At 36.9% G+C, this 16,343-nt stretch overlaps 1 protein-coding gene across 3 annotated transcripts; it reads left to right on the top strand.

Moving 5' to 3' along the window:
• Window positions 1-205: 205 nt before the first annotated feature.
• smarcad1a (SNF2 related chromatin remodeling ATPase with DExD box 1a) lies at window positions 206-10,504 on the top strand. Of its 3 annotated transcripts, XM_084388826.1 has the most exons (24): window positions 206-292; window positions 518-585; window positions 1,000-1,099; window positions 1,261-1,366; window positions 1,469-1,535; window positions 2,074-2,150; window positions 2,241-2,366; window positions 2,456-2,534; window positions 2,646-3,118; window positions 3,662-3,858; window positions 3,943-4,033; window positions 4,147-4,246; window positions 4,338-4,397; window positions 6,084-6,159; window positions 6,314-6,449; window positions 6,631-6,762; window positions 6,908-7,003; window positions 7,264-7,381; window positions 7,601-7,716; window positions 8,230-8,418; window positions 8,534-8,652; window positions 9,469-9,651; window positions 9,742-9,848; window positions 9,960-10,504. In XM_084388826.1, exons 3-24 carry the CDS (start codon window positions 1,092-1,094, stop codon window positions 10,019-10,021), a joined length of 2,718 nt encoding a protein of 905 aa, XP_084244952.1. In that variant the 5' UTR covers window positions 206-292; window positions 518-585; window positions 1,000-1,091; the 3' UTR covers window positions 10,022-10,504. The 3 variants fall into 3 exon arrangements, with proteins under 3 accessions (XP_084244952.1, XP_084244953.1, XP_084244951.1); XM_084388827.1 differs by lacking the exon at window positions 518-585 and having other exon boundaries at window positions 209-292; XM_084388825.1 differs by having other exon boundaries at window positions 236-585.
• Window positions 10,505-16,343: the final 5,839 nt, after the last annotated feature.

Genomic DNA, 16,343 nt, shown 5'->3' with positions numbered 1-16,343 from the left:
CGTTATCTATCATACACTTTATGTTAACGTTTATTTAGTATTTACATTTCCTCAATATATTTTATATAGCTATACATTACTATAATTTATACATCTTCCATTTTATTTTCCATAATTGTATCTCTGTAAAAATATCGTAAAGTTTAATGTTTATAATCCTGACTGAAAATTTAAAGGGATAAAAGCCGCTGTATTTCTATTGGCTGAAACCCGGAAGTGACGCATGTCAGCCGGTGGCGGGAAGGTGTTATTTGCTATATTCATTACTTACCGCACCGTCATGCTAAAGAATGTAAGTCTTGGGTATTTCACATAATTAATATTTGAGTCACTTACTGTTATATCTATATCATATCGATGAGACTGTCCTGAATATTTAATCACCGAACAGAATTAAGTGCACGAGCGTCACCGGCGGATTTAAGATCGCTCTTTGCGCGAGACAGACGATTCTCATAACGGAAAATATTGACGTTACAATGAGCTTTTTTAACTTAGACCGTTTCCGTTTCCAAAGAGACAATACAGTCGACAATCACGGTAAATCATTGGATGAATCCAGCTCGGATAAGGAGAACCAACGAGGTAGGAAGAACAAAATGCCATTTCCCGCCGGGGCTTTGTTCAGAGTAACGTTAAATAATAATGGCTAACGTTATGATCAAAACCCAGTGAGCTTCCTACCTAGACAGCATGTCGGGGGCATTATAAAGAAACTTTGTTTTTATGTGTGATTGTGTTGATAAGAGATGACATACGAGTTTAATTGTACTGTAACTGTAATGTAAAGCCATGCATGTGGGTTCTCCATTTTTATCAGTGGTCATTGTAAGGTTTTTTCTTCAACGCCTTTGTTTTGAGGTTGACGCTGACCTGTCATCTATTAAACCCTATCTTTTGGCATATTTAGGAGTTGTGACTGAATCTTTGTAACATGACGGGATGGTGAATTCAACTAAAATGTTGTTTTGATTCAATTAATACAATTATATTTTCCAGCCCACCAAAGAAAGACAGATGGTCGATGTGCATCAGGCAAGACATCAAGACACACATTGGAGGATGTATTTGCTGATGACAAAGTTGTCAAGATGAGCAAGTAAGCAAGACTATGAGTTTGTCATAAGCGAGCCTGTAACACGTCTTCTCTAAGCTGCTTCACATTTTCTTTAAATGTTAATTTCTTTTGGTTGTTAATAATGAATTCTTTGTTGAAACCCATATAGTAATAAGTGCAATTAACATACAATTACTTCACAGGGATTCAACATCAGAGTCCAAGCACCAGATGAACAAGGATATAGAGGACAGAATCATCAAACTATTGGAGATCTTCCCTCAGAAGAGTAAGAAAGATCTACTTGAGGTAAAGAGTCCCTCTTTGGTGTAACATTAGTACTTAAAGCAGGTGAATTTTATACTGTTTGCATTGTGAATTTTATACTGTTATGCAACTTTGTTGTGACAGGTGGTTGAGAGCACCAGCACACTGGAGGGAGCTATAGCACATTGTTTGATGGTTTATGGGGATGAAGGTAAAGGTGGCTTTATTTTTTATATATATATATATATATATATATATATATATATATATATATATATATATATATATATATATATATTAGTTATTCTGGAAAATTGACATAAAGGGCTTTATATTATAAATGATCTCAAATACTTTAGAAAAGTACTTAACCTTGTTTTCTTTTTCTTTTATTTGGTAAATTATTTATTTGGTATATAAATAAGAGTTCTGCGTCTTTAATAAAATCAACACATTAATGATTTGTCTCTCATCCATCCGGCGCGACCCATCCATAATTTTTGGAATGTTATTTTTTTTATTACTTGACCCGCCCGACCCGTGGATTATCCGCAGCATCCGCGGATATAACTCTGATGTGTGTAGATATGTGTGTGTATACAGTACATATTTAGTTTTTTTGCATATTTGATACCATCATTTCATATGCTGATCACCCTAGTTTTAGTTTGTGCAGATTAAAGGCAATTTATAATGGAGGTACTGTTTTTATAAACTAAATTTCAAATAAAGCTGTTTCATTAATGTAGATTCAGGCAGACGGGAAGGCAAAGCGGGACATAGCGATGATGATGATGATCAGCCAAAGAAGAGGAGAAAAATTGTGGTAAGATCTTTTGAATCAGATGTTTTTAACCTGACATCTTTCAGTAAATAAGGAGAACTTCCTTTAAAATGGCTGTTGACTCTGATTTAGGGTTCAGATTCGGAATCTGAGGAGGATGAAGATTCTGAGGATGAGGAGAGTCAAGAGCCAAGCAGAGAGAGGCAGGAGGATTTATTGAAGAAGATGAAGAAGAAACTACCTGATATCGAAAAAGAGGTAGGCTAAAGGTTTGAAGCCATACTGAAGTCATGACGCAAGAGCACTGGGATGTTCTGGACAGTTTGTGTCTTCAATTTCTCCAACAGGTCCTGAGGGATGTCCTGAGAGAGCATGACTGGGACTATGACAATGCCTTGGGATCACTGCTTGCGTTTTCATCAACAGGTGATTTGTTACTGCATTTCAGCTACATTTGAAGATTTAATTTTAGTCCAAATTGAGATTTCAATGTGAGAATGAGTTGACTAAAAGCCATCCATGATTTATCACTTTAAGATTCAAGTTCACCAGAAGATCAGAGAAAGCAAGAGTCAAAATCTTCTTACTCCAGGGAAAAAAATGACAAGACCCTACAAAAGCCACACAGCTCATCTAGTCTGTCAAATTGGCTGACAGCAGCACCGTCTCCCATGTCAAAAGTCTCGAGTGTGTCTACTCCAAAAACACAAAAATCTGCAGTCAGCAAAAGCACGACCAACGCATCCTTTAAACGGAAGAGGGGCGATGAATTGCCTCTTGATGACAGCAGTGCATCTGAGGACGAAGATGAGATTGACAGTGATGTTGAGAGTATCTCTGATGATCTGGACTCGGAGGAGGAGGACAGTGTCTCAGACAGTCTTCAGGACAAGATCCTTAAGTTTCTCCAAGAGGCTTCCCTAGATGAGCTTGCTCTGATATCTGGTTGCTCGATCAAAAAAGCCCAGAAGATAATTTCGCTGAGGCCTTTTAACACTTGGAAAGATGTGGTAAGAATTTAATGTGCTCTCTGTACTGCCATATTAACTGTCACTCTTAATTATGTTATTGTGGTAGAATGGATCTTAAAGTCCTCAAAGGGCATTAGATCTTTTGGCTGCTTAGGCAGTTATTCATATTCAAAGATTCATTAAACTTGGGTAAAATCCTGTTTTTGGCTTAGCTGTTTTTATTTTATTCTGAGTGGCATTCTGAGTATTTCTGTCTGCTGACAGATTTTTTTTTTTTTAATCTAATTAAAAAGTTATATCTAATTATTAAAGCAAAATCCTGTCACACTACTTTAAAATGATTTGGAAACAAAATGGGAAATCACCAATCCATTCCATGCACTAAATGCCCGGCACCGCTAGCTATCCGTAGTCAAGACAGGTGATTCATGCTGGTGGAATGACATTGGGTGACGTGGCAATTCCCGATTGGAAAGGAAATTTACTGTGTCAGCAAGCCCCATTTGGTATAGAACGTCACTATTCGGTTACATTAACCACTTGACCCAATGGTGGAAAATCTCCAATTTCTCTTCCTTTTAGAAAGAGCAGTTCTTTAAGGATAATGGGCTGTCTATAGAGCTGGTTCATGGCTGCAAGGTGGTGCTTAAGCAGAGGCAAGTGGTTCGAGACCTTATGGGAAGATGTGAGAAGATTGCACAGAAAATGACTAAAGATGTCACCCAGGTCATAGAAGCGGGCATGGGCTCCATAAAGCAGCCCAAAATCCTGAACAGCAAGTGAGCTCATTATCTGTTCTCACTATCACAACTAAGATATCAAGTTATTTCATTTTTTTTTAATGGAAAATAATTTTTTGTTAGATTAAAACTACAACCATATCAGCTGATTGGCTTAAAGTGGCTGATTCTTCTGCACCAGCACAAGCTGAGCGGCATCCTAGCAGATGAAATGGTGAGTCGCTGTCCTCTTCAGTTCATATGGTGGTGTGAAATGATCCAAGGAGGTTACTGATTCCTTTTAAGCAAAGGACTATATTGGTTTTAAGTAATTTGATCTTTCCACAGGGGCTGGGTAAAACCATTCAGGCCATCTCTTTCCTGGCTCATTTGTATGAAAAAGGAATCAAGGGCCCTCATCTTATTACCGTACCCTCGTCCACACTGGGTAAGTGACACTTATTTCATGGAAATGTAGCAACTGAACTCTGCTCTGAAGTGCTGCGTGAGATGATGATTTTCACCATTTTTCTTTGCAGATAACTGGGTTCGTGAGCTGGGTCTTTGGTGTCCTAGTCTCAAAGTTCTTATTTACTATGGTGAGTTAGTTTCCAGGCAAGCACATTTAAAAAAAAATATTTTAACAAGTGTCATTATTTAAAGTTTTTCAATTATAAAAATATTTTCAAGGAATAAATTGGATTTAAAATCCTAGATTCAGGGCTCGAGACTAACGGCGTCCTATCGTCCTGGGGACGACAGAAAATGTGTTTAGGACGAACAGAAATATTCTCCAGGACACCTACAAAACAAAAAGACAGTTTTTTATGTGTGTTCATTTATTACTATTAGGGTAATCTTACTTAGAAAATGTCAAAACTAACTGATCAAGCGCTGACTACAACGGAGCGCTTCTTCTCATGCTGTTACTATAGTTACTATCACTGGCCGGCTACTCACCCTGGCCTGGCCGGCTACACTTGTTTCGCGGTACATCTATCACATGGCTTATTTTCACAGACAAAAACGAGACGATAACTAAATAAAAACTAGTTTTGAATGACAAAAACCATGACGAAAATCTATTGACATTTTCGTCAACGAATAAAAACTAGACAAAAATGTTAGATAGTGACGATTTGGGAAGCGATCCAGTCAGAACTGATGTCCTGCGTTTGTGGTAGATGCGCACATTTGTACTGTAACGTGCTGATCTACCCAGCGGCACACGGGTTGACATGCGCTGCATGTCTCATAAAACGTTAAAAAATGTAAACGTCTGGGAGAATGAGTAGAGCAGACATATAGATCTGAATAAGAGTGACGACGCAAAAGAAGAGCTCTATTCGGTACGGTTTTCTGTGCGCACACACCCGACCCGAAGCGTGCAACCATGCATAGACACCGAAGTTATACAGCGCGCGAGTACTGAATTGAACTCTCTTTCGTGTCTGAATGGACAAATACACACAACATTATGTCGAAATGTCCGTTTTGGAGAGTATTCACGTAAACTATGTTGGTTATGTCTTAAACAGTTTTGAGTGTATCGGATGTGCATCAGTGCAATTGGATCCGCATGTCATTGGACATGATCCGATGTCTTAAAGTGACAGTGGGTAATAAACCTAATGCGGTCTGTGTCCTTAATATTGATCAAGCAACAAAAGAAAAAGAGAAAAGCATTCACTGCTCGTTAATAGCTTTAATAATGATTCATTATATTTAATTCATACAAATAAATATGTCTGCTGCTTGAAAGAATAAAGAATGATGATATTTTTGAGATATGTATGTAGGCTAGTCACCATTTGTTATTTTTTAATCCAACCAACTCAAAGTTTTGAGCTGTATGTATTTTTATCTTAATTTTCGTATATGTAAAAGAAGAAAAAAAAAAATTGTTCTGCATGAATACAAAAAAGCATTTAACTCCTGTTATTTTTTATTAAATCTGTTTTTTACCTGTTTACAGATAACTACTTTGAATGGAGCTAAATAAATATTATAATATATATCATAAACATTTTAATGGTGTTTTTATTATGTGACTAACAGCTAACAACTATAGATGATAATAACAAAGTACAGAAACAACATGTTTATTTTGGGACGGTTGACATTCACTTTAGGACGGTTCAAATCGTTTTTCAGGACGGTTCCAGGACGGAGGTGAAAAAAGTTAGTCTGGAGCCCTGCCTAGATTTTCAATGTGTTCTTAGACCCCACCATAAATTAATATAGAATTCTTTTTCCCCTCTTTTTTTTTGTGCTTAAACTTGTAGGGTCTGTGGAAGACCGCAGATATTTGCGACAAGACATCCTCAGTGGTTTGGTTGAATTCAACATCATAGTATCCACGTAAGTGTAAGATGACTCTGTGAATTGCGAGACCATGCTTATGTATTGGTGCACTGAGTTAAAAAAACACACCAGACTTTGTATTCATGAAAATCAGTTGTATTCAGTGGTGCTAACACTTGCCTGTCCTTTTTTCTTGTTTCATCTGTATTAGCTACAATCTCACAATAGGGAATGACCATGACCGCAGTCTGTTCCGCAAGCTGAGGCTGAAGTATGCAGTGTTTGATGAAGGCCACATGCTAAAGAATATGAACTCGCTGCGCTACCGCCACCTCATGGCCATCAATGTCAGTACAAGCAGTCTTCTGTGCTGTAAACATTATTGTAAATACATTTGACACAAGCTCTTTCCTGCCATTCTCCCTCTTGGTGTAGTTTAGGAATTGCTCTATGAAGAGGAGGGTAGAAGAGTTGTTTGTGTATATCTCTTAGTTGTACATGGTAATTTGTGTCTGTCTTCTTCTACAGGCTGAGCACAGATTGCTGATGACTGGAACACCTTTACAAAACAACCTGCTGGAGCTCATGTCCCTGTTGAACTTCATCATGCCCTCTATGTTCTCTAGCAGCACCTCACAGATCTCCAAAATGTTCTCTACGGTATAGACAGTACACCGATTACATCTAAGTAATACTATATGTGCCATCTCTTTCAAAAATGAATCTAAATGCTCGCCAGTCTAAGGAAAAAGTAATTATATACCTAGAAGGAACACACTCTAATGCAGACGATCTGCTTCTTCAGAGGTCGTCAGAAGAGGAAAGCCGTTTTCACAGGGAGAGAATTGCACAGGCCAAACTTATCATGAAGCCATTCATCCTGAGACGAGTCAAGCGTGAGGTAGACCTTTTTTTCCCTAGTGTGATTATAATCAGATCTTTGATATCTTTTAATATACAAGTTACTATATCTTGGCACAGAGAGACATGCGTTGCAGGACTGATTCATTACTGAGAAAATCTCACAGAATTGGTCATCCATCAAAATATAATGCATCTACATTATTGTCCTCTTTGGTGAAAATATTGATATAATTTTATATGACCAGTATATTTATTTTTACCCTCCCTGATTGTGTGACTTTGCAAATGTCATTCTAGGTGTTGAAACAGCTTCCACCAAAAGTGGAGAAAATTGAAATGTGTCCCATGAGTGACGCCCAGCAGAAGCTGTATGAAAAACTTTTCAAAAGTCTCAAGAAGACTCCGAATGGAGACAGTATGTGCTATTCAGATTTTATGCCAACATGCTGTCTAGAAGTATTACACAATGTATTTTAGTTTGGCTATATTGTATTCAGATTTATTTATCTGGCTGTTAATACACTGGTTCCCTCTCAGCTGGAGGATCTGTAAAACAAAATGGGAATGTTGAACTGAACTGTTTTCCTATCTCTGAGCACCTGTCTCACACTTCCTCTCATCTCTTTGTCCTCAGAGCGGGAGCTTTGCAATGTGATGATGCAGCTGAGAAAGATGGCTAATCATCCGTTGCTGCACCGCCAGTACTACACCAGTGACAAATTGGCTGCCATGAGCAAAGCCATGCTTAAGGTGAGGACTGGGAGATTAATGTGTAAGGGAGGCTGAATAATAAAGATTTGAACTGTGCATCTAAAAACATGTTTCACCATGGATTCAGCTCTGGGAGCTTATTGGTTCTTTAATGTAGCACGTAGCTGTATTGTAATGGTTCTTAACCTGGAGGGGGGCCCTTAGCAAACATCCAAGGGGGCCTCAAGGGGACTTAAAATTATTTAAAATTAGATGAAATGAGCGTTACAATAGGTTAAAACTACATACAAATGTTTTTTGTTTTTGTTCTTTATAACTCCCTCAACTCATATACATATATTTCATATACATATATTTCTAGATATGCTAAGCTATAAAATGTTTAATTGGCTAGAAAGTGAATAAAACATTTGTAAAAATCCTTATCCATTAAATCACAAACATTTAATAAGGTCATGGGGCCTTTGAATTTTGTACCTTGGAGTCAAAGAGGTTGAGAACACTGATGTATTGCATACTGTCGTTGAGCTGACATGGTTCTGCTTATGTTAGGAGCCGTCACATTATGATGCCGAGCCTGCGCTGATCCAGGAGGACATGGAAGTGATGTCTGATTTTGAGCTGCATAATTTATGTAAGCAGTACTGCTCCATTAGCAATTTTCAGCTGAATAAAGAGCTCATCTTAGACTCTGGGAAGTTTGCGCTGTTAACCAAGATACTCGCCGAGCTCAAAGAAAAGGTTTGTCTTGATGCTGTTTAAACAGTCTCATGGTTCACTTTGAGGTGTCACTCAAAGGTGTAGTTTGTGGTTTATTGCTGCTAATGTGTTTAAAATAACTTTCTTTTACCCCAAGGGTGACAGGGTTGTGCTTTTCAGTCAATTCACCATGATGCTGGACATTGTGGAGATTCTGCTTAATAACCTTGATCATCAGTTTGTTCGACTAGATGGTTCTACTCCCATGGCGGAGAGGTGGGCTTTGTCACTTTTTTTGCATTGCACTCAATTTAGATTTGATCTTCAGGACTGACCATCCTCGCTGTCACTTGGCAAGTAATAAAATGTGATCGTTCATACAGTAAATTGTAATTAAATATATTTTGTATCTACATTTACGGTGGCAGCCATAACTTGGTCATGACAAAGAGACAAATTGAAAATGTTTACTCACTCACCAGTTGCTGATATGGCAGTAAATCAAATACTACTACTACTCACTCACCAGTCAGTTCATAGTGAAAGCAACATGTGATGTTGAATATTATTATTATTATGTCTAAGGAATATCATACTACCAAGATCTTTTTTCATCCATGTTTTAAATGTATACAGTTCTGTTGTGCAGCATCTTGTTTGACAAAAACATTTAAATGCAATGTTTTGTTGAAAATTAATTGTTATATTTTCATTTGATAACATTTTAAGCTTGATTAAGTTGTTAAAGTTTATGTAAATTTGTATTAAATCATAAAACACAATCCCCCCTAAAAAAATAGAAAAGTAAACAGAATTTAGGGGAAATGAGATGGATTTTATAGATATAGCTACTCTGTGGAGTTTAATTATGAACCAAGAAGTTTATATATTTACACTCATTCTCAAGGTCTAACAAATATGTGGAAAGCATTTCCTTCCCCGTTAATTGTAAATTAATATTGTGATAAATATCGATGACGTATGATACAGAAAAAATATTTGGACTATTTTTGGCCATATTGCCCAGCCCTATTTTGCTGCCTATCTGAACATATCATTTCAAATCTAATTCAACCCTCTTTGTTTCTCTAGGATTGGTCTCATTGACAAATACAATACAAGTCCTGAGATCTTTGTGTTCCTTCTGTCGACCCGGGCTGGTGGCCAGGGAATCAACCTGGCCTCGGCTAACACAGTCATACTGCATGATATTGATTGCAATCCATTTAATGATAAACAAGCAGAGGACCGCTGTCACCGAATGGGTCAAACCAGGTTAGTGTCAACACAATAAAATGGAGATCACCATGAACAAAGAAGGAAATTTAGTTCCTGATCATGTTTTTTTTATTTTTTTCATTGCAGAACAGTGAAGGTGATCAAGCTCATCAGCAGGGACTCGATTGAGGCCAGCATGCTCCGCGTTGGACAGGAGAAGCTAAAATTGGAACAGGACATGACCACTGATGAAGGTGAGTGTCTGCACACAAACTCTTTCAGACCCACAGGTCACAAATTTGAAAATGTTTAGTTCATTAACTACTATAGAAGGCTCTTCAATAAACTTTTGTCGCTTTGTTCAGGTGAGGACGGTGCTATGACTGAACAAATGGCAGAGCTGCTCAAAGTTTCACTTGGCCTTTGAAACCTAAAGAACATGGAGCAATTGCTGCTTGTGGATTTCCCTCCACTCATCAAGTGCGAACAGCAACCTGAAACCATAAACCTGACCTTTGAATTACCAGCTTACTTCATGGGGGATTTGGTGAAGACTGGCCCTTTTTCCGATGTTCAAATATTTGTGGTCAGTTATTAAATACACACAAATCTTGGAAAAATGTTCTGGCCATAGAGGAGACTGTATTACTCGGGGATCACCTGAAATACTTAATCTTCCACACTATGTCTTATGTGCCACCTGAATGACTGTACTTAACCTACCAGTGAGTTTAGCCCCCACAGGACTGCCGAGTTGGTTCCAGATTGCAGACCTGCTGTAAGGCACTTCTGTAAATAATATATTTCTGTTAAACTGGTTACACTTGTACCTTATCGGATTTGTTGTTTTGCGTGTGTGTCCCCTTATATTATGTTTTTCTAAATAAAAATATTTCAATTTACTTAGTCTAAATTGTTTTAGATAAAAATGATTCTTTAAAATAAAAAATATCTGCATATGTATCCATAAAAACAAATTGAAAAAGTAGTCTAAGCCATTGAACACTTGAACAGAAATTTAGATCAAAATAAAAACTCGTTCCTGAAAATGGTTTAAAAAGAGGCACTAGTAAAAGGGAGAAATATTTATTAATATTTATGCAGTAAAAACATTTAAATTTGGTATAAATTAAAAAACTTTAAAGACACTACACCCCTGTCAAATAGTAAGATGATAAAGAAAATATGAAATTGTTTTACACTTTTTTTTTTTCTTTTTTTTTTCAGTCACTATCTAAATTGATTACAATTTTGCTTACATCACTTCACTTATAAGGCTACACTAAACATGATAATTGATTGGTGTTTTAATTCCCCATACTGCTCACTCTACACCACCTAATTTTGGCCATATTCTAAAGCTCTTCATACTCTCTGCTTACCCTGAGGCCAGAAGATTGCTTTTTTTTTCTTTAAACCACAAGAGCAACTAGAACCATTACACCAACAGCTACACCAGCCTTTTCTCCCTACTCTGATACTAATTCCATTTAATCTCACCAGGTTTTGCCAGTCGCCACATCTTTGTTTGTCCAACTCTCACCCAAGAACGATCATCTTCTGTCATTACAGCTACAGTATTTGTGGCTATCATACTGACCATTGGTGGTCTTGTGAATGGTGGGCTCGTTCTACTGTCTACGAGCGTAATAAGGTGGGATAGTAAACTGGAGGGCAAGAATAATCACCAGTGGCTGGGTTTTTCTGTGCTGTCTCATCACAGATGGCACTTTTATCTGATGCCAATGGAGTGCATTTTTGGTAAATGCCACCAAAGCTAAGATTAGTGACTGGACCCTCACAAGAAGCATCATCTACATTTGCCTGAAAGTTGAAATTTGGGGAATCTGGACTTACACAACCTGGAATGGTGTTTACTTTATAGTATTTCTCTGCAGCCTGACGAACTGATGAAGCCATTTTGCTTACTGTTGGTGTTGGGAGGTCTGGGAATGTTGATGGATTTAGAAAATAGTGCAGCAGCAGGCCTGTGAAAAATAAATATACTGAATTGTATTTAAAATACATTTATTTCATAAGTATACTAAAAATAGATTGACATATCTATGTACTAACTAAAAATACACTGTTAACGTAGTTATTTCATTAATCAAGTTCACAAACTTAGTGCACTACAAATTAATTTGTAAAATAGTATACCTATTACAAATGCTATTGGGGAAGGATGAAATATATATTCAGTATACTCTGTCTAGGTTCTTAATTCCATCCACAACGATTATCATAATGATGTTCTCTGAGCACAAAAAAAAAATACTTCAAATATGACCTACAAACGCGCGCACACACACACACACACACACACATGTGTGTATATAATATATACCCACCCATTGTATACATGTATAATATACTAACTGGCCGAAACCTTTGAAAGAGGATGTCCACTTCATAACCCCAATGACATGTCCATGTTCACTCAGCCCAACTAGTCTCGGTAAGGGATGAATGATGAATCATCTTATAATCCTGGAGATGTATGAAGGCCATATTAATGTTTGTCTTTGGGGATTGATTGTTTGTTTGTTGTCAAATCAGTGGGCTGATTTTTTTCTTTTTCTTTTAGATGATAGAAAAGTTTTTTGGGGAATTATTCCTATAAGCTTCAAGATCAACCTAAATCTTTCTAATTATACAATAATAGCTTCTTTACCCTAAATAACCAATGGGGGTGCCATGCACCAAATCTTTTATTACTACTATTTTTGTCCACAGGCTGTAGTCTCATTTATTATAGGGTTATGTTTTAGATATTCTACTGTGCACTGAAGTTTGCAGCATGAATACTGAGATTTTAAAGAGTTTTATTTCAGGAAGCACAAAAATAGGAATTCAAACTGACAAAAAATTACTATATGAGTTTGGAACAACATAAGGCTGAGTAAATAATGATGATATACTTTTTTTTAACTGATAGAATTTGTTTTTGGGTAACTTATTCCTTCAATTTTCAAGATTTGAGACCTGAATCTTTCTAATAATACAAGAAAGGAAATAAAAACTGGCTGACTCATTCCACATGCCCACATTTTTTTTAAACAACCATGGAGAGGGCTATCATGCACCTAATTTTTCTATTCTTTGAAAGCATTTATTTAAAGGGATCATGTCATACTTTTTTATAATCCCACTAGGATCACTTATAATGTTTGTCAAGATTTTTATTGAGCTGAATAATGACATCACTGTTTTCTGCAGAGCTGCTTTACAGCTGAATTGAACTCATCATAAATGATTAATACAATCACAATTACTGAACTGACTTCAACTAAATAATAATGACACTACTGTCTTAGAGCTGAATCTTACTGAATTGGGAATTGTGTTTGCATCATTGATCATTATCTTCCAGTTTATCACTGTACAGCTGCTTTGAAACAATCTGTATTGTATAAGGTACTATATAAATAAAGATGATTGTCTTAACTGTTAAAAACAAAATTTGCTTTTATTTTACCTTCTTTTTATTATTAACAAGACACAGCTGCTTCTACAAAGTAAGAGACTAATGACATACACACACACACACACACACACACACACACACAAGTACAAATAATAAAGGGGAGGAAAAAACAGCAAAATATAGTACACTAAAATCATACAATACAAAAATTTAAAACAAACTTTTAAAACAAAGCAAATATCTCTGATTACTTGATGACTTCTTTCCAGTCTTGTAGTCTCTCATGTTTATTTTTCAACTGTAGACCCTTGACAGAATGTTAAAAAGGTACCCTAAAAATAAAGCATCTTATATTAATACACACGCACAAAAGAGAAAGCAGAAAAAAAAAAAAAGCATATTATCAAGTAAAAAAAAAAGTACATGATTCCACACGGACATCATGCTATACACTAACAGAACATTTTGTCTAAACAAATTTGTTAGTGATTGTTTATACAGAGACTCCATGGTTTTAGAGTAGTTCAGACAGGACCACTTTGGCAAGTTACTTGAGTTTATTAAACACAATTTATCTTTGGCGGTATGGTTACTTATGGGGGTTCTTGCTCCATGATTAATGGCATACAGAGCTTAAGTATTAACCCTCCATAGAAACATCAGCTAGAGTGATATACAGATGATTAAGACACTTTAGTAATGTCTTTAAAGCAAAACAGTGTTAGACGTGGCGGGACGTCTATACTGTAGCTTGGCTATGAGGATGAGTGTCTCTCAGCAGTGATGTCCGTGATAGCTAGGACTTGAAAGCCTTGGTAATCTGAAACAAAAGAAGACGGCAGCCAGAAGGATCACAGTAATATGCTTGATACTTAAAGTGGTGAGGGCGGGATGGTTGCGAGTAGTTTGAGCATGCTTACTGAGCAATAATGCCACATGTGTATATCCTCCCGGTCTAATAGGAGAATGGTAGTGGTTGGAGCGATTTGACAGCTGACCTCGTCAGCTGATCGCAGCCTATGCCTAAGTGGCCTTCCTGAACTAACGCTGCACTCGATTTGTGCTCGCTTGTGACCAGATTGTTAGACAATAAGTGATATGAGAGATAATCACTGAATGTACATATAACATAGCGGCCTCTGTTTAAAAAAAAACAAAAAACAAAAAAAAAACAGTAAACTACTGGCAGCTGTGGTTTCCAGCATCATACCGTAACAATACGTTATGATGCTGTTTTTGAAATTAACAGCTAAATACCGTTTTGTCAGCAACAGCTATATGCTGTTAAATTACAGTTATACTGCAGCTAACAAAATGGTATTTAGCTGTTGATATGACCTTTTAAACAAAGAAACCTTTCCCGCTTGAAAATTACACTTTTCTCATTGGTCATGCCAAACTTAAGAGGTGTGACCTCCACAGAAGTCAAAAGGGTATCTCAGTGACCTTCTCCTCTTCTTCTTCTGGTTGCTGTTCATGTGGAAACAAGCTTCTGCCCTAGTTGCGCAGCCGGAGGGGCCTCAAAGTTACAACCAGTCCTGTTGTAATTTCCCTGACCGCAACCTAGTCAGACTAACATCACTGAAGTTCATCATCCTCCACTCAATCTGGATGATTGTAACTTTACCACCATCGAACTACTGAACCATCATGACTTTCTTCTGAGAAAATGTAACTAACTAAACAGAGGTGTATAACCCCTTGTTACCTGATGGTGCTGATGGTTCTGTTCAGGTGGTTAACTGACGCGTTTCCATAGCTTCATTCCACTGTTTCTTTTTCGGTTTCATTCATTCACTTTCACTATCCATTTACCCATGTATGCGTGATTGTGTTTATGAGTATGTTTAGACTAGCTATGTGTTCATGATTTAGTTAAAACTTTTGTGCACATTCACGTGAGTGAGGATTCTGTGGTCACTTCTTGCAAAACAAAGACCCTGTAAGAAAGTTCTTTTTCTGTGGCCATGAAAAATATCCTTTTTTTTTTTAGTTAATATATGATTAATAGAAGTCTGGGTTTCCCCATGCTGCCTTGCGCGCAGCGCGATTTTATTCACGCTGCTTGGCAGCCTGGACACCATGGACCAGATTTTCCCCTCAAAAAGGGAACCAATCACGGAACGGGGAGGGAGCAGCAAGACGATGACGACGTCTATGCGACACACCGAAGCAGTTTGTTTATATCTATGGATCCAACATGGCAGCAGACGCGAAGTTACCTTTCGATGCAGCCTTAGATAGTGTTCTAAGTAGTTTAGTCGCTGAACGCCATCGTGTACACATACATCTCTGACCCATCGTCTTCTTCCTCGTCGAATTTCTGTCGCTCTACATACGTCATCTGGTATAATTGAAACGATTGGCTATGAGCTACGTACAGGCGCATTTGATAGACATTCGTAGCGCCCAATAAACAGCTCTGGGCATTCGTAAACCACGCCTCTAATACGAGAAAGTGAACATGTGGTTCCCAGACCACGTCTCAATGAGATGAGGTCTGACGTTAGCAAGGCTAGATTAATAGTGTTAAATGGACAAACATGTTAATTGATTGTAATATTAATTCTTTCTTTAGAATTATAAATTCTATGAACTGATCCAAATATCTATAATTAAACAAGTTATAATTGCAAATTCATATTTCATATATCCCCCTTTTGAGCTAATTTGCTACATCAGATTCCATGGAAACAGACAAGACCTAATCAAAAACTTTCACATGTGGGCAAAGGAAAGAGGAACTAAAACAATAGAAAACAGGAACATACAAACTAAAAATTCTATTGAAATCTAAACTTTTTTTTTTTTGTCTGGTGCATGTGAATTCAACAAAATAAATAAAGATTGTTTTTAAAACATTTGTTCTAACCATTTTACATTTGGTCAAAGATAAACTAACCATGTTATGACAGAATGAGCCACACTCCTTTTCTATTTTTTTAATTTTCAATTTGACCATTATGTAACACAACACATACATAACAAACGTCTTGGCTATCGCTTACTCTTACTCATACTCAAAAGTTTTTTTTAAAGAAAAAAAAAAGCACTATTACTGCTTAAAAAACATTAGAATTACTTAAAGTTTGCCATTAATCATGTTCACTTATAAAAAATAAATGTGACCTGTTATCAGTTTGTATCAGAACCACTTGCTGTAAGTTCTAGAGTTCATCCATCTCAAAATATTTTCGATAGTACATGTTTACACTAAATAAATGGGCTGTAATATGGCTTGAGAGCACAGAAGACAAATAAATGTGTGATGAAAGTGTTCTGGAGGAATTGCTTTTGGAAAATGCAACCAGGAAGTCATGCA

Source organism: Rutilus rutilus (assembly GCF_951802725.1).
Source record: "Rutilus rutilus genome assembly, chromosome: 19".
NCBI lineage: Eukaryota > Metazoa > Chordata > Actinopteri > Cypriniformes > Leuciscidae > Rutilus > Rutilus rutilus.
This window is presented reverse-complemented; position numbering and strand designations above follow the sequence as displayed.